The sequence below is a fragment of the Hemiscyllium ocellatum genome, chromosome 18 (genome assembly GCF_020745735.1).
Source record: "Hemiscyllium ocellatum isolate sHemOce1 chromosome 18, sHemOce1.pat.X.cur, whole genome shotgun sequence".
Classification (NCBI taxonomy): Eukaryota; Metazoa; Chordata; class Chondrichthyes; order Orectolobiformes; family Hemiscylliidae; genus Hemiscyllium; species Hemiscyllium ocellatum.
In genome coordinates this window covers 58,628,445-58,648,074 of record NC_083418.1, presented here as the reverse complement: position 1 = coordinate 58,648,074, position 19,630 = coordinate 58,628,445, and the positions used below count along the sequence as shown (strand labels likewise).

Genomic DNA, 19,630 nt, shown 5'->3' with positions numbered 1-19,630 from the left:
TTAATCTATTCTGGAATCCAATCCTTGGAATTCCTTACTTACTATAATTGAATGGTCATCTTTATCACAAACATCAATAACTTGCATTTTTAAAGTGCACTCTTAACATAATAAATTGTCTCAAGGTGTGTTTATCAAAGTTTACCAAAGCACTACGTACAGAGATATTTGGACAGATCATCAAAAACTTGGTCAAGTAGATGAATTTATGGATTATCTTAATGGATTAGAGGTCAAATAGTATGGAAACTTATGGAGAGACTTCCAGATCCTAGAGCTCAGTTAGCTGAAAGAACAATGGTGGAGCAATGTAATCTGGGATGCTCAAAAGGCCAGAATTGGACGAAGACAGATTTCTCAGATTGGAGGTGATTGTGGAGTTTGGGAGAAAGGAGGCCATGGAGAGATTTGAAAATAACCATGAGACTTTTAAAATCAAAGTACTGGCAGACAATCATCCTTTACAACTCAGTTCAGCACAGGGAGAAACGGTGAAAGGGACTTGGTGTCAGTGTTGTGAAGTTGGTGAGTGTAAAATTGTAAAATGGGGAAAGCACTGCATGGTCGCTTTAAAAAATAATGTTTTTTCTATGCTTAGTGATTCAAAAAGAATGTCTGTGGATTTGCAGGTGCACAGAGCACCTGAATGGAAACATTTTTATTGAAAAGGCTATGTGGTTAGCAATCCAGGTAGGAGTTTTGTTTTGCTATGCCATCAAAACAAGTTTGAATTTAGCCAAATCAATTGAAAGCAGGCCCTTAGCTAACAAATACCTATTAAATTTAAATCTGATGATTTTGACAACCTAGGCCAATCTGATATGTATAGATAGGTCATCAAAGGTATAAAAGAAGTGGCATTTTGAAAATCAGGGACAGCAACTGCCATCTGGTTAACAACCATCAGCTCTAAAGAGAAGGTCACTGGCTCTCACAGAATTCTCTAAGCTCTCAGAGAAACCATCATTTAACTAAAGGTTACCTAAGCCACTCTTAGCTAATATTCCTGACGTAAGAATTTGATAGAGAAAGATGTTCCTGAAAGAAGATCAGTGGAGAAGGCAAGATGCGCAATGGCTGAAATTTCAAGGGACTAAGTTCTAATTTTTTTATTATTTTGGTTTATATAAGTGTGACTTGTATTTATTGGAACAGCATGCCATTAGAATTTTGTTTGTTTGGGAATAGTTAGTAGTTAAAGGGGAATTGTTTGGTTTGTTGACAGTTCAGTTTGTTCACTGTTAGTGTTAGATAAATAAATTATTACTTGGTGATTACAGAGTGAATGAAAAGGAGTTCATTTCATTTAACCATTCCTTTAAAAAAGCTTGAGGGTGAGAAGCAGGTTATACCACTTTTCACACTTCTTTTTAACAGATTTTAGGGCCATGCGAGCCTTTCAGGGTATTTTGGTTTTAGTTGTGTGTGTGTGTGTGTGTGTGTGTGTGTGTGTGTGTGTGTGTGTGTGTGTGTGTGTGTGTGTGTGTGTGTTTGACTTCACCTTTATAACAGTAAGTCAGGATACAGGTGGTGTTTTGAATGAGCTCAAGTTTGCAAACGTACAAAATGAGAGGCCAGCCATGAGAGCATTGGAGCAATTACAGTTTTAGGTGACAAAGACAAGGGTCAAGATTTAACCAACAGAAGCACTAAAGGGATTAAACAGGTGATGTTATGAAGATGGAAGCAGGTGGTCAAAATGATGAGTAGGATAAAGTGCTGGAAGCTGAGTAAAGATTATGAACTGTCTGGTTCAGCCACAGATAGTGCTGAAAGAGAGAGATGAACTCGGTGGCCTGAAACTTGCGATGAGCAGCAGCAGTTGACTTGAGAAATTATCAGCTCATCTAATACTGCTTATCAGAGGCTGGGTCATCAAGTGATAACAGTGACTTTCTTTTCAATAATGTTCCTGAGGAGCAGCATGAAGGTGAGAAACAGAAAAAGTTAGGAGACTCCAGAAGTAATAGTACGAATGCCTGAAAAGATACTAATACTGGTTAAGGCAGCACTTACCACTTTGAGGGAACTATGGATGGGCAATAAATAAAAAATTATCAATACCATACTTGTAATGTGAATAAAACAAAAGAGATATATATATTTTTAAAAATGCTTTCATTACTTGTTACTATCTCGATTGTGAAGTAAACCTATAAAATGTTATTCTGTTTTTTCAAACGCTTTAAAGTGAATTATTTGTATTCTCCCCTAGTATGATCAGGTGGTGTTCTACTTTCTGAACCATCCATTTACCTTAAATGCAGTTAAAGATATCTACTGCTGAAATACACTGAACTTTAAGCAACAAATGTATTCAACAATTATTTGGTACAATAAGTCATTATACTCATCAAACATATTACCAATAAGCATTCATTTCTTTAGTAATATGTTGACAAGATTAATTAAAAAGAGGTTATTCCAACCTGGAGCCATTATCAAGTACAATTGGGCACTGAAGGCTTAAATTTTACTCCCATTTTATTTTAAATGGTGTATTACACATTAACTTTAGAATGTTTTAAATCTGTTGCTAGAATATGAGCACTAAGGCAGGCAAGTTATCTGACTCCTGGTTGCATATGGAATGTAGAATTTTAGTTCCATGATACAAAGATACAAAGGAGCTGAAGAAGACCAGCTCCACTTCACTCTCAGGCAACTTTTCTACCTTCATGAACTCCTAACATTAGAGGAAAATTGCTTTCAGAAAAACAACAGATCAACACTCTGGAACAACCAGAAGCACTGATGAAAGGTTAATTAACTAAAACATTAGCTGTGTTTTTTCTCCACTGATGCTCTGGGTCTATCAAGTATTTCCAGACTTTTCCATTTTTATTTCAGGTACAAAAGGCTGGAATAGTTTGCTTAGACTACTTGAGTTTGAAGTGGTATTACAATGGGAATACTGATGCACTGGATATAATGGCTTGGGTTTCCAAGAGCCACGTAATTGTCATTTCAGTGTGAATGGGAGATACGTATGGGAACCCTGTTAAATCACCATCACAGCAAACGCTGAAAGAATTGCTCAGGTAATTCAAGATTCTGTTGGGAAAATCCTGTTGTTGAAAACCTTCAAAAAGTCTCCATTAAATCAGGAAATTTGGAGGGTTCCAATGAAAGTAGGAAATATTTATTCAATTGACCCCCATACTTACCCCACACACCTATGACCTGATACTTCTGGGACCCAAAACCCCAAACCAATTCCAGACCACACATCCCTTCACCCACTCCAGATCAGATCACACTTCTCCTGCTGTGGACCTGAACCCCACCCCCACTCCCATTTTCCTCTGCTCTGGACCTGCATCCTCCTTTCATCCAATCTGGATCTGATCCCCTAACTTCTACTTCAGTTACAACACTCCCTTCCACTACTCTGGACCGAACTATCCCTACGCTGCTTTCACCCAACTTCCATTTCTCCATCTTATTTGCTCTGGGCCTGCAGCTTCTCTTCTCCTCCTGCAGGCACAAACACCTCCTCCCCTTTCACCCTACAGAACTTGACCCTGCACCTCAGATCATGGGACATCGACCTCTTTCTCTACATATTATCCCAAACCAACAGTGACCTGATGAGATATCTCTCAACCAGTCCAATCTACCATAAACACTGCATTACATACTTAGATCTTTGATATCTTGCACTCTGGCATCCACTTAACACCCTCCCCATTATCGATCTGGCAGACTACCCCATGGCAACCTACATCCTACTAATTTGGCATCCAACCATTTGTCACCCTACCCCCTAGCCAGCTGGCAAACTATCTACCTGTCACCTTTCTCCCGACCCTCCCAGCACCATAAATTCACATTTACATCATGTATCTACTGTTTTGACAGCAGCTACCAAAGTGACTGCCTGTGAATCTGGACCCTTAAATTTCAGGATACAGCAGCTAACTCGTGTGAGAAAGGGGTTTAGTTTGCCTTCCTCTGACAATTCTGCATGATGAAGGACCCGTCAAAATGGAACTATGGTTCCATATTTCTGAAGGAACTTTGATAGAAATCTCTTGTCAGAAACACAGAGGACTTTCCTTTCATTTAAAAAAGGGACAGAGTGACAATCTGGATGGGATTGACATTCCCCAGAAAATCCTATTCAATGTATTTTATTCTAAAAGAGTTTGGAGAACCAGACTATTGGGACCTTCACCAGAGCTCATCAATAAAGGTAAACTAGCAACCAATGGAATTGTGATTACTCCACTTCAAACTATACTTAGAAAGAAGTAGAATATGTTTTGCACACAATGAAGTCTAACCTGAATGAGGTATGCTGGCACAGTAATAACGCAGGCAGACAGAGATGTTCTGAGAAGTCCACGGAGTGCATACAGAAATTTGGTCAGACCGCAGGCATGTTTGGGGTTTTCATAAAGATTAATGTCCTCTCCCCACAGCAGTGAGCCAAGCGAATGGATTCCTATCCGCAGGATATTCCTCTGTTTAATCTGCAGAAAGGAAGTGTAAATGAATGTGACAAAATAGCAAGGCTTTCTTATAAATAACACTCTATCCACACTTCAAATTCTAACTTATGAGAGATATTACAGAAACAAAAATAGAAATTGCTGGAAAAGCTCACTAGGTCTGGCAGCATCTGTGGACAGAAATCAGAATTAAACTTTCAGGTCCAGTGACCCTTCTGCAGGACTGTTCAGAGCATCTTACCACTTGGCATCAGTACTGAGTAAGGGTTACTGGACCTGAAACATTGACCCTAATTTCTCTTCACAAATACTGCCAGACTTGTGAGCTTTTCCAGCAATTTCTGTTTTTTCTTCTGATTTCCAGCATCCACAGTGTTCTCATTTTATTTTATAGAGCTATAAGAGATATTGGACAGGGGACAAGGCTCTGAATTTCTGTCTGGACTTGCTTTCCAGCTGCCCAATGGCTCATAAAACAGCTTGTTTCCATGGCATATCAACAGGGAAAGATACCAGTAGGACCTTAATAAGTACTACACTTTTGCAAAGGCTACATAGCTGCTAGCAAAGTGCCAAGAAAGGATCAGCGTATGCTCGGCTTCCAGCTGATTTGGGCCAAGATTCTGTTAACAAAAGCTGCCTGTGGTATCACAGTTTATTCATGCTAGCAAAATGGGTAGTTAATTCCACACTTTCACTTTCATGGAGAAACTTGTTGCTTAGACACAGAAAAAGCAATGTGTAAATTTTTACTCTTTGATCATAAGCAACTAGATGTGACAAAGAAACATAATGCATTCTGGAATAGCACAGTAAGGCTAAGGTCAGTAGAAGACACTGTGCAAAGAGTTGCAACAAAAATATCAAGTAAAAATAAACCTTATTGCAAAAGTCTTTTCAGTTAGAAGTGACTTAGTTGAAAGGTTCTAAGGGTATATGTGTGTCACTTCACCAAAAATGCTGTTGCTTTCTATGAGATTTCCTGCTTTAGAAGACCTGTCATCTTGCGGCAGAAGCAGCTAGGCACACTGTACTGTGGGAACTGTCATGACATGTCTATTGCCATGGTTACCACTGGGAAGGGGAGAGGTGCCTGTCAGGGACCAATTTACTTCTCCAAAGGGGTTTTGCCTCCACAGGGAAAGACAGCCGGTCCAGATCTGTGTCAAAATCTCAGTAGAGACTGTGGCTGAGCAATAACAAGCTAAATTAACATACAAGTAATATGAATACCAGAAGTTGCTATAAAGGATTTTTTCACTTTGACACCCAGCCTTAGTTAACTTTGTTAACACCAATGCAAAGTTGACTGCACAAGCTCCTTAAAACTCTAATTAGCTGATCTTTCCTTGGTTTCTTGTCACAGTATCCTCAAGGCTATAAGTTTTACAACAGAGATATTTTCATTGCAACATCAACATAAAAAGTTTAATGTGGCTTAATGTGGATTTGGGCTAAGCCACTTTCTCGACTGGACAGCTCCTTTTTAGGTGCTCAGTGACTAATGATGCCAGAGCACACTGCTTATGCACATCAATGCTTGTACCCAATAGAGTTGAGGAAAGCTCAAAACGTGAGGCAAATGCATATTAACATATAACCCATACACTGTCTGTGCAATGCTTGTTTACTTCATCCGTGCTTAGAAACAGCTTGTTCATTGTTGATTATTCCAAGCCCTTCCGGCTGCACCCTGGAGAGCCCTATGAAAACAACATTAGTTACTTGATTACATAAGACACTAAGGGCTTGTGCACCATACCTGGGGACAGACTCCATCAAATCCTTCCTCACGGATGACTCTTTGTATGGATCTAAGCAGCTTGACATATCCAAAGTTCATATTACTGTGAAAAAAAGGTGTGAAATGCGAATCATTGATAATTTTAAACATTTTGTTTTGAACAGCAGTCTTGAAATACGTATCAAAATTGTGTTTCCAGGATTAAAAAAAGATTAAAAAATCTGATACTGTTCACCAAATAACACAAGTAAAATGCAATTTTTGCTTAATCTAAATTAATATAAATGAATTTGCTTTTTCCTAGCTGAGAAACATGAAGCTAAATACCAATACAGCTGAGGTTTAGTGAGTGTATAACTTGTGCAATAATATTTTGCTTGGACTATGAACATATGAAAAATGAAAACAGAATACGTTGTGCTGACTTGACGTGAACCTATTCAAACAAAACAGTGCAAGAGAGAAACTTGCAAAATATATATGGTTTCTTCAAATATTCAACTCATTGTTGAATATTTGAAGAAAGACGAATATCTTAGGTTTTGAGTAATGCATGAAAAACATGTCTTTTGTCCTCCAGTAGATATGTTAAACACAAACTGTTGCACCGGTTCTATTAAAAGCAGTCATCTGAAGCCTATACAAAACCTTAATTTCATTCTAAACTGCTTAAGTGAAAAGCAAAATTGAACTAATAAATTAAGTTCACAGTACAGTTGTATAAATAAAATGTGCCCTTGGAGACTGCAGTCACTCTCTTCTAGTCACTACCTCTGTGACCTGACACAATATGAAAGGAATATTCTGCAGAGACAAGGATGCCTTAATTATGTCAGGCTCACTTACCTCCTAGAAAATTAATGATTTAATGAAGCAACTTAAGAGATGAAACCACCACAGCATTTCTGTGCTAAATCATAGATTAATTAACATATCGTTAATGAACTGCCAATGCAAGCACACCTGATCAAAGTCCTAGTCACCTGAGCTCTTGATGAAAATTTGTAATTTTAACAAAAATAACCTTTCCAAAAATGTTTTTGCTTCTTTCTGCCCCACAACTGTAACCATCAAGAAAATCAATATGCAGTTGAGCACAAACATAAAAACATTGTTTATTTGTACTTCATCGCAGTGCAAAGATGGACTTGAGTGTGACCAGTTGTCAGTCTGTTCTGAAATTTTAAATTTATGTTTTAATTAAAATGTAATATTTGGTGAAAATTCATAGCAAACTACAGGTTTAATTTTCAGTGTCAATAATTATAAGTTCACCACTAACCCTTCAAAATGCATTATATATAATGTCTGTCAAATAGATCGAATGCATCTGTGAGGCAAAACATACTTACAAGCAAGCTGGTTAAATAACTAAATAACAAGTAAGCTTTGGGCAGCTTGCATCTAGAAATTTTTGGCAATGTTATATAGTCAAATACTCATTACTCCTATATGAATTTCTACTCAATTAAAAGAAAACTTTGTAACTTTTCTATTAGCATGAAGTTTCTAATTGACAAATTGATGGACATTATATATTGTGCATTTCGAAGGGTTAGTGGTGAAATGATCAATTATTGACATTGAAAATTAAACCAGTAGTCTGCTATGAACTTACACCAAATATTACATTTTTAATTAAAAATAAATTAAAAATTTCAGAACAAACTGACAACTGCTCAATCAAGTCCACCTTTGTTTATTCGTACTTCACCACAGTGCAAAGTTATGAGGCTAGCTTATGTCAATGTAAACTGAATTGGTAGCATGATGCCAACAGTTACCCAGTACTGTACAATAGATGCAATCCTCCAATTCTGAAGCTGTAAAGATTAATTCATCAATGTGGTTTAAAAACAGTTAACTCATTTGAAAATGGAATCAAATCAAGAGAGCAGCAGGAACAGAGGCAAATCTTGAATACTAAAAACCTGACAATTTCCATTATCGTCAAGTGAGTATTGTCTTTACCACAAAAAGGACAGAGGTTTAACTGTATAACCATCAAACAATATAATTATCAGGATGTCAATGCCAAGCTTATTAAGATCTTAAGATCACTGCATGCCACATGCACATTTTTAAGAACATCAGTTTGTAGAGGTGATCTTTTTCCTTGTCCTTGTTCTGCGTGCCTGGACTTTCAGCGAAGGTAACCAATTTACTAATACTTAACACTATTGACAGAAAAGGAAAACAAACAATTTAAATCATTTCTGTGAACCCACCCTTAAAAAGAATAACTTGGAATGGGTCAGCAACCACATTCAGGAATATCAGTTGTGCACTATCGTAAATAAAATACAAAAGATTATTTTAAGTTCAAAGAAGAAATGGATATTTTACCAACAGTTTCAGTTGAAAATTGAAGCCTAAATTGAAGCAGAAGAGATGACGACTGCATGGTTCTTGAAGGTTGACAGCTTTTATGCCCTATAAGGTCATTTAAGAGCAAGAACAGAGACAGAGGAATAAATAGGATTTCCTACTCTAAACCTTCTCATTAGTTACATTTCAAAAGAAACCCACAAAATAATTTTCATTGTATCTTATGACAGTAATTTTGTTCAACTAAAATTCTCAGAGCATAGATCCTACAACGGATGAGCAAAATTAACTTCCAAAATATAAATGCTTCATTCCCAGTGACTAACTGTGGACCATTGCTCTGTATCACATTATTTTAATTCTTCAGCATTGGCATTGACTACAGATTTGCAGACTTGCAGCACTATAGATCGCAACACCTACATGACATCCAGTGCCATCAGAAGGCATAGACTTGTTTTGGCAAATTTCAAATTACTAAAATCTGGCTTCATCTTTAGATTCAAGAAAGATGTCTCTGATTACTTAGGCAACCTTTACTTATTTCAGATCTTATTGAAAACCAGCTGACGTCCTAAGCTGCTATGCATGCTGAGTTGAAAGATATGCTGTTTTATTATTGTGTGGAGGTGCCAGTGTTGGACTGGGGTGGAAAAAGTTCAAAATAAAACAACACCAGGTTATAGTCCAACAGGTTTATTTTACTGTTGAACAATAACCTGGCGTTCTGTGATTTTTAACATTATTTTATTATAGAATAAGAGATTGAGGGATGATCTAAGAAGGTAATCTGATTGAAAAGATAGACATATTTCCATTTGTGGGGAGTACAAAACTAATAACAAGGTCATGAAAAAGGAATTCAGGGAAATAAAAAAAAATTATGCATCTACTGTGGTTAGCACTGCTGCCTCACAGAGCCAGAGACCCGGGTTCAATTCCCGCCTTGGGAATTGAACTGTGTGGAGTCTGCACATTCTCCCCGTGTCTGTGTGGGTTTCCTCCGGGTGCTCTGGTTTCCTCCCACAGTCCAAAGATGTGTAGGTTAGGTGAACTGGCCATGCTAAATTGCCCGTAGTGTTAGGTGAAGGGGTAAATGTAGGGGTCTGGGTGGGTTGCTCTTTGGTGGGTTGGTGTGGACTTGTTGGGCCGAAGGGCCTGTTTCCACACTAAGTAATCTAATCTACTGGCATGATTACAAAGTGGGATTCACTTCAAAAAGGAATAGTTGAAGGGAATAGTGTAAATCATTTAAGACAAAACTTTGTAAATGTATGAGTGATAACATTCGATAAAGTAGATGGGAAGGAGACTGAGCAGGAGCAAAAACAGTTATAGACCAGTTTGGTTAAGGACATTTTTTGTGCTGTTAATATTACATAATATCAACAAAGTATGATACAGGGAATGGCAAAGTTTGACATACTCTAATTAATTTACTAAAGTGTTTGTTTGCAAACTGCAAGTTCTGAAGTAATGTTTTGAAAAATAATTTTTCCTAGTAACATTAATGTTGGCAATAATGTGAAAAGGAATTAATTTTCAGGGACTCAGTCAGTCTTTTGATCGCTTTCCATTGTCAAATAAATCTACTTGATCTAAACAATCATTTTTTTCTATTGAAATTGTAGTTACACTTTATATTTTAGCAAATTGGTAACTGATAAAATGATAATAGACAGCATGGTATCCTGGTAACGAGAAAGTCTTACGCTTCCCAAATGATAGTTTCTAAGCAATTTCCAGAGTTAGACCATTAAAGACATGACAAATAGGGTTATTATCTGTAAGTAGGTCACATTAGGAAAAATATTTTAGCTGATTTAACTACCTTTGTCTGAACCTTGAACTGTAATGAAAAGCTGTGCTTTGAAATAAAATGAAAGTTTTCTTTTAACTGGTCTGCACACAATTTTTAAATTTCTATTTGTATACTGTTTTCACACATCAAAACATGTATTTGGAAACAATTTGTACTACAAAAATTAATTAGAAGAGAAATTTACTTTTGTTCATTCATGAACTATGGGCATTGCTGGCTGTGTTAGCATTTATTACCCATCTCCAGTTGCCCTCAGGAAAGTGGTGGCGAGTTCATTTCTTCAAGTAATGAAGTCCAACAACCATCTTATTTTGTGCCATGTATGATCCAACCAGAGCAGAGCTTACACTTAAGTTCCCATTTTCTACAACTCCTTGATATCACACTTGGTCAAACATACCCTTCATATCAACAGCAGCCACTCTTGCCTCGTTGCCAAATTTAGCTCTTTTGTCCATGGTTGTAAAAGGCTGTAATGAGGTCAAGGGTTGAGGGCCCTGCTGGAATCCGAAAGTCAGTGAGCAGGTTATTGTTGAGCACTTGCTGCCTGATATCATTATTGATGACACCTTCCATCACTTTTATGGTGATCGAGGGTAGATTAACAGGGTAGAAATTCGCTGAGTGGGATTTGTCCTGCTACCTTGTACAGGACAAAACTGGGCAATACCTGACCTTGATATCACTTGCAATCAATTGAACTGGCTGAAAACTGACACCTGTGATGCTGAGGATCTATGGAGGAGGCTGAGGTGGATTATCTACTCTGCACATCTGGGAGAAGACTGTTGCAAATATTTTAGCCTCAACTTTTGCAATGATGTGTTGGGAACCATCACCACTCAGGATGTGGAAATTTTGGCGCTTTGACCTCTAAAGAGTTATTTGATTGTTTACCATCATTCACAACTGTCTGTGGCAGAACTGCTGCACTTAGATCTGATTTGTTTGATGTAGAATCACTTACTCTATCACTAGCTGTTTGTGTTAATGAGCATGTAGTCCTGTTTTGCAGCCTCAGCAGTTTGACATTTCATATTTAGGTATTCTTGCTGCTGCTCCTAACATTTTCTCCAGTTTTCTTTATTAAAGCAAGGTTGATGTCTTCTCTTGGTGACAATGGTGGAATGGGGGTTATGCTGGGTCATGAAGTTGCAGATTTTGTTGGAGTATAATTCTTCTATTGCTGACGGCTTACACTGCCTTGTGGATGCCTCGTCTTGGGTTGCTAGATCTGTTAAAACTCTATCTGAGTTGGCATAGTGACGGTGCCACACAACGTGTGCATACTGAATGTGTGGAATTCTTTACCACAGAGGACCAAAGAAGCTGGTCATCAAGTATATTAAAGGCCGATATAGACAGATTTTTAATCAGTAAGGGAATCAACGGTTTTAGGGAAAAGACAGGAAAGTTGGGTTGAGGATTATCAGATCAGCCATAGGCACATTGAATGGTGGAGCAGACTCTTTGGGCTGAATGGCCTGCCTCTGCTCTTACGTCTTACAGTATTATCTGTTCATTAAAACCTCAAGGATTGCACAAACTTCACTGCTAATTTAGATACAAGATATTAATGAAACAGCTGCAGTCCCAGGTTCAACTAAAACAACACAAGGACACAGAACTTTTAAAAATTATGCATTCTTTATCTTTCTGTTTGACTCTCCCTTGTTTAAAGACTATGTGGATTTGTGTCTGCATGGGATAACATGTTTTATTATTTCCCTCGGGGTTGCCGAGTAATAAAATTCCTCTTTTAGTCACAAAAAGCTTATAATTCACTTGTTAGGTTTGACTGCTGTTAAGTATTAATAGAAGTTGTTACAGGTGTCTGATAAAAAGACTAGAAATCATTATTACAGCTGACTGAAGGGATTTAAAGGAAGCCAGCTGGTTTATCATCCTTACCTGGTCAAAACATACTTAAAACAAGGAAAGGAAGGTGTCACTAAACCAGACAGTTTAGACAGAGATGACACAGGTATATCAATGCTTTCTGATTTATACTTTGCTTAGACAGTGATCAGAACATATCACGCTGAAGGAAATTTCCTGTTCACATTTAGTACCAGGATAATACTGATTAGCTCACGAACGAAAACATGTTTTGAAAAAAATCTGTTAATTTAGTTTTATGTAAATTTAAATTGAGGATTATTTACCAAACAAAATTATAACTTGCTGTTCTACCAACCAACAACGTAAACTGAAAATTTGTTTTCAACAGTGCAATGTAGACTGGTACAAAAGAGTGCTTATTCAATTCAATCAATTTCTGCATTGAGCATAATAGCATTTCTCAACCTGCTTATTATATTTTAGACACAGAAATCAAGGTTTCTGTTCAGAGATTAAAACACATGTATATGATAAACACCCTTCCAGTTTGATTGCACTGAGTTATTTATGATTAAACCTGTCTAAAGTTAGGCATCATTATATTGTAAGGCCGGTCCAGCGATCAGATCAATCAGCAATGGTCATACATATAACATTATTATTGGCAATATTGTTTAAGTGATTTTGATGAACTACTTGCATCAAAGTTAGCAACTTTGGTGAAGTGACTGTGAAAGATTCATGATTGTCTCAGAGAAAATATTCTTCCCACCTGTGTCTTAAATGTGTGACCCATTATTTTTAAACTGTGTCCCCTAGATCCAGACTCTGAAAACAAATAAATATTTTAATATTCATTGTCAATTCTTTATAGGATTTTATGTTTCAAAAAGATCACTTCTCATTCCTCTAAACTCCAATGGATACAGGCTCTCTGTCTTTTGAGGAAATGCTGAATGAGCTGAGAATTGGGCCAAAAAAAAGAATTAAGGGCAGGGATAGAAAGAGGTACGGTAATTAAGATTTGCTAAAAGAAATCCAGAGCGAGGCATGGGGGGAGCGGAAATAAGGCACTGACCAAAATGTCTTTGTGCACTGAGACCATTGGAGGTATGATGTCATGAGTGCAAGGAAAGCAGCTGATTGGTGAATAGGATTGGTCAGTATTTCCAACATTTAAAGTGAAAGATGGGTACGTAGTTAAGTCCCTATTTTATGTTGCTGTGAAATAGCAACTTAGGTTTTCATCTAAGTTCATACTTACTCAAAGGGTAACAAGCAGTCTTGATAATTATTTGAAGAGTCAAGTAGAAAGTACATTCTGCAGTAATATGTGCAGCAATGGACATAACATGTGGCTCAGACATATCCATAGAAGGTATGCACTGGCTGCACAAGTGTGAGCTCTGAGTTTTGGGACATGAGCAGCTAGAGTCACTGTTGTACATCCATGAGCAGAGGACTTCATGGTTAGCATGTATAAGGAGATGGTCACACTATAGATTAGAAACATAAAGGCAGACAGGGAATGGGTGACTACCAGACAGCATTAAAAAAACTGCAGACAAGCAGTGTAAGTGTGCTCAGTCTGCAGCAGGTGGTGAGGAAATTAACAAGAGGGAAAAGCATACTTAGCCTCATCCTCACCAATCTGCCTACTGCAGATACATCTATCCATGACAGAATCAATAGAGTGACCATACACAGTGCCACTGGAGACAAAGTTCATTGAAGATTCCCCATCTATGCTGTGTAACACAACCAACATGCTAAATTGGATAGTTATTGAGCAGATCCAAAAACTCAAGACAAATGTATCAATGAGACTCTATGGTCCATCAGCAATTGTAGTCAACAACATGAAACCTCATGGCCTGGCATTTCCCCCAGTTGATCATTGCCATCAAGCCAACGGATAAATGCTGGTTTAATGAAGTGTGCAGGAAAGTATGCTGAGAGTAGCATCAGGCAGACCTAAAAATGAGATCACAACCTGGTGAAGCTACAACATAGTATGGCTTGCATGCCAAACAACAGAAGCCACAAGTGTCAGTGTGTCCACGAGTGAATAAGCCTGACAACCTATATAAAATCTTTCTATTATTCTTTGCTGTTGTTTATATTGTACCCAATCTTCTGATTTTCCACTTAACTTTGCGAATACAAACTTTTTTCCTTTAATTCAATATTATTGCTAACATCCTTAGTTAGCAAAGAACAGCAGATCATTCCCTTCTTTTTTCTCTCACTGGAACATATTTTTTCCTAGGTATTCTGAAAGGTCTACTTAAATACTTCAAAATGCACTTCTACGGATCTCTTTCGAAACCCAATTTCTGAGTTTACTCCAGCCAGCTCTGCTTTTATGCCCCCATAATCATCTTTATTTAAGCTTAAAATACCATTGGATTTATTCTTCCCTCCTTCAATAAGAATGTCAAAACAGTCATATTGTGCTCACTGCCACCTAAGGGTGTCTTCACTATGAGTTAATTAATAAATCCTTTCCCATTGTATATTACCAGATTCTAGTATGGCTTGCCATCTGGTTGGATTTAGAATGTGCTGCTCCAAGAAAACATGCCATCTAAATTGTATAATTTCCCTACCAACAATTATTTCCTTCAATTCCCCCCTCTCACTAAATTTTGATACATTTGATTCAACATTTTGATACATTATTTGCAATCTCCTTTGTGATGATAGACCATTGTAATTCACCTAGTTTCTGACTGTAAGGGATCTATATTTGTCTTCACTGTACTTTTATTCATCACATAATTACAGAAACATTTACAACCATTTTGTACGTTCCCCAAAGCTTACTCTTGTACTCAATTTTCCCCCTTTTAATCAAACCCTTTGTTCTCCTTTGCTGAAATCTAAACTCTTCTCAATCTTTAGATCTGCCACCATTTTTGGCTAATTTGCACGCCGTGGACCTAATATTATCCCTAATTTCCCTTGTTGCTTCAGCCACTATTCCAGTTTTATTTTTGTACCAGGCAGGAATTAATAATTGTTGCAGTTCCTCCAGGTGCTCTTTAAACATTTGTCATTCCCTATCCACTAGTATTCCCACAGATAGCGTGCACCTCATACCATCATAGTTTCCTTTATTTAGAATCAGGACCCTAGTATTAGAATCAAGTTGCCAATTTAATGGAGAATTCTTTCATATTATGGTCACTCTTCATCAAGGGGTCTTGCACAGTTAGATTGCCAAATGCCTTTCTCATCACACAATAACTAATCTAGGAAAGCCTGCTCTTTCGTTAGATGTAGAAAATCATTTTGAACTCATTTCAGAAATGCCTCCTTAATATATTATTACTGATTTAATTTGCTCAATCGATATGGAGGTAAAAGTCACACATTACTATAGGTGTACCACTCTTGTTTGCATTTCTAATTTCCTATTTAATACATTCCTCAATGTTACCTCTACAGTTTGGGATTCTTTATACAATCTCCACTATTACTTTCTGTCCCTTGGTGATTCTAAGTTCTCCCCATCCAGATTCCACTTCTTCAGAGCTAATACCCTTCCTTACCACTGCGTTAATGTACTCTTTCATTGGAGAAAACTAGCAAGAAAAAAAAATCAAGTGTTTTGAAAACAATGAGAATCAATTTTAATATAAGCTTTCTATCCCCTAGTTCAAGTATTTACTGAAAACTTTTGTTTTAACAATTAAGTACTTATGACATTGACAGCTAATGGCTTGAAGGTGTCCCAGTATTCAATCGTGCAAGAAAGGATCAGCAACAGAGTTAAAATGAAAGAATTACTGAAGTGGCATGAATTAATTGCTTAATTTCAATTGATATTAATTCAGTTATCTAGTGCTGTTGTGCACAGTAGCTCAAATCTAATGCTCATAGTTGGGTTCTTAAAACTCCATTTAAATAAGATGCCAAAGCAAGTGGAGAAATTGTCAAGATCTAGCAATCTATTTGGAATTCACTTACACAGCTATCCTTCAATTGTATTATATCACACCTCACTGGACAGAAAACAACAGTGGGGGTTGTATATAGAACCCCAATCCTTCAATTGGTAGAAAGATTGCATTATGTCAGACCTCTGGAGTAGCATACTACCTCAAGCTCTGCTATTTGCAGAGTCATTGCAAAAGTTTAAGATGTATCAAAGTTTGCAAAATCTGCCAATTTATCTGTATTTTTTGACCCAGATTAACAGGAAGCATGGGCAAAGTTTCAGTGCTTAACAAGAATGACTATTTATTATGAATAGGTTCTGGATATGGGTAACTGAAGGAATAGCAATCTATTTCCTAGTGAGAATGGGGAGTGGCTTGGAGGGGAACTTGCAAACAGTGGTGTTCCCATGTAGATGCAACCCTTGTCCTAGTTGGTAGTGGTCGCAGGTTTGGAAAGTTTTATCCAAGAATTGTTACTGAACTTCTGCAGTTCATCTTATATCCACTGTTTCTGTTGTGCATTGATGTTGGAGGGAATAAATGTTGAGAATGTGGTACCAATCAAGCAGGCAGTTTTATCCTGAATGGTGTCAAGCTTCTTCAATGTTGTTAGAGCTGAATTCAACCATGCAAGTGGGGAGTCTTCCATCACATACTGATTTGTGTCTTGTAGATAATGGACAGGCTTTTGGAGTCAGGTGGTGAGTTACTCACTGCAAGATCTCTAATCTCTTACTTGCTGTTATATCTGCAACATTTATAATGCAAGTCCAGTTCAGATTCTGGTCAATGGTAATCCCTGGATGACAATAGGGGGGGTTGAAGGAATTCAGTGATAGTAATGTCATTGAATTTCAAGGGGTGATAGTTAGATGATCTCCTGTTGGTGATGGTCAATACCTCGCAGTTAAGTGACAACAATGTCAGTTGCTACTTGTCAGTCCAAGGTCGGATATTGTTCAGGTCTTGCTGCATTTGGAGATGGCCTCTTCAGCATCATCTGAAAAATTGTGAACAATTTGGGTTGTTCAATGTTGATTGCACTATTTCTGATCACGGGACTCCAATTTGGAATTTTATATACTATCCCCTGTCTTGGGGGAATCACAATCACCCCATATTTCTGTGGGTCAGCGTGCTGTTGCAAAGCAAGAGATGCTATTTAATAAGAGCGAAAAGACTATTAAAAACTAAACAAGAGAATATAAAATGGCATCTGACATTAGGAAATGTACGTAATGCATAATTAGTGGTAAAAAATAGCAAAGATAATTACATAGTTAGGATTCTTAAACAAGCACTTCCCCATCTGTGTAATCTAAAGGGAAGAGAAACAAATCATCTACCTGGTATTACTTACTGTCAATTTTATAATGTACTTTCCTTTCCACACAGAGCCACTGCTTCAGCTCTCCAAAATACAGCTCCAATGCATGGGCTTTGAACATATCTCTGTGCTGTCAGATTGTTTGTCTGACATCCCAGTTTTGTACTTGCTGTAATTTTCTTCAGCTAAACAATGGGAAGACACACTGCTATCACAAACACTACATCCTTGGCTTCAATCCAAACCATCTCAGACTGAAATAATTCTTGAAGTACCCATTGTGATCTACTCATCAAGTTGAGTGGCCAAAACCTTAGCCCCTTGATCACAAAAACTGCTTATTTCCCTCAATGTACCATCGCCCACCTCCTTCATATCTCTAAGGAACAGCAAAACTAAGGGTCATCAATATAAGATAGTCACCATGAAATCAGTTGGAAATTGTGAAATGTTCTTTTCACCTGAGAGTGGTGATAATGTAGAACTCAAGACAATCGGAACTAGTTGAGGAGGATGGTTATAATTCATTTTTTGGAAATATACGAAAGAGAGGGGTATAGTGGATTATAATGCACAGGTTTCGATGAAGGAAGATGGAAAGAGGCTTGAAAGAATCATAAATATCACTTTGAATGGGTGGGTAAAATGACCTATTTCTATGTTGCAGCTACTTACATGCTCACCCACTCTTTTGTCACGTTCACATTTGACTATGTGTAGGTTTACCTGATTAACCTGTCTAGAAACAAACAACAACAACTTAGGGCACAGAAGGCGGCTATCTCCCCCAAAAATTCTGCTGTTAAAATAAAACTCAGCCTAATTCCACTTTCCAGGTCTTGTTCTATAGCGCGATTACAGCACTTCTTCAAAAAATGTTACAAGCATTTCTGCCGATACCACCCTCTCAGACAGGGTACTCCTGACTCCCAAAACCTTCTGCATGAAAAAAGTCTCAACAAAGAGGATATACAAAGAAGACATAAAGGGCATATATAGGTTGACAACAGACAGACATTTGGTAAATGATATATAATGTGTGAAAATACCAAATTGTCCACCATAGCAGGAAGAACTGAAAGGCAAAATATTATCTGAGTGGAGACAGATTAAAAAATGTTACAACGCTGATGGACTCTGGGTGTCTTTGTAAGCAAATCATAAACAGTAAGTATGCTAGTACAACAAGCAACTATGAAGGCATATGGAATGTTGGCCTTCATTGCAAGGTTGGTAGCATATAAAAGTATGGAAGTATTGCCACAGGACCAGATTATGTGCAATACACATTTTGTATATGGAGATTGATAAGACCATGCATGGTATACAAGGTATAGTTTTGGTTTCTTAATAAAGGACATACTTAGATTGAAACATTTCAGAGAATATCCACGAGGCTGATGCTTGTGTTGTCATATGGGGAAAAGTTGAGCAGGTTGGGCCTATAATCACTGAAGTTTAGAAGTACATACAGATGATTCTGAGGAAGATTAACAGGGTGAAAGCTGAGACGATTTTTCCAGTCTGAGGAAAGTCTAATACTAAATGACAATTTTAAAATAATGGTCAAAAACAGAAATTCTGGAAAGACTCAGCAGATCTGGCAGTATCTGTGGACAGAAAGCAAAGTTAACATTTCAGGTCCAATGACCCTTCTTCAGAACTGAAAAGTGAAACATTAACTCTACTTTCTCTCCACAGATGCTGCACGACCTGCTGAGTTTTTCCAGAAACTTCTGACTTAATCTCAGACTTAATAATTCTTTGGTTTTTCAAAATAGGGTTCTTCCATTTAAGTCTGAGATAAGGAGGAAATTCTTTTCTGAATCTCATCGATTCCCATTATCTTTGATCTTGGCTAGGGTTGTGGTAAGTTCTGGAAAAGGTTCTGGCAGGGTCTCAAATACAGAGCCATAAGGTCCTTTGTATTCTGAATTTTTGGTTACAGCTTTAGGTAAATAATTAATATTCAAACTGCTACTTTTTATAATGGAAATTTTCAATGTAAACAACTATCTATAACAATGGAATTGCAGGTCTGCATAGTAGGTGGTGCTGTGAAGTACGTTTTAAAAGTAGCTCTCCACCATCATTTTATATATATATAGTGATCAGCTGGAAAGAAATACCTTAGACAAATTAAAAGCATGGGTAACACACTCAGAATTC

At 37.4% G+C, this 19,630-nt stretch overlaps 1 protein-coding gene across 2 annotated transcripts in view; it reads right to left on the bottom strand.

Moving 5' to 3' along the window:
* The window catches only part of elp4 (elongator acetyltransferase complex subunit 4), a 267,666-nt gene that overhangs the window by 139,805 nt on the left and 108,231 nt on the right, over positions 1-19,630 (bottom strand). For both annotated transcript variants that reach the window (XM_060839056.1, XM_060839058.1), the window contains exons 6-7: positions 6,217-6,301; positions 4,287-4,475 (exon numbers count right to left, since the gene is read on the bottom strand). In XM_060839056.1, coding sequence (XP_060695039.1) covers positions 4,287-4,475; positions 6,217-6,301 — 274 coding nt within the window. The remainder of the gene's footprint in view (positions 1-4,286; positions 4,476-6,216; positions 6,302-19,630) is intronic.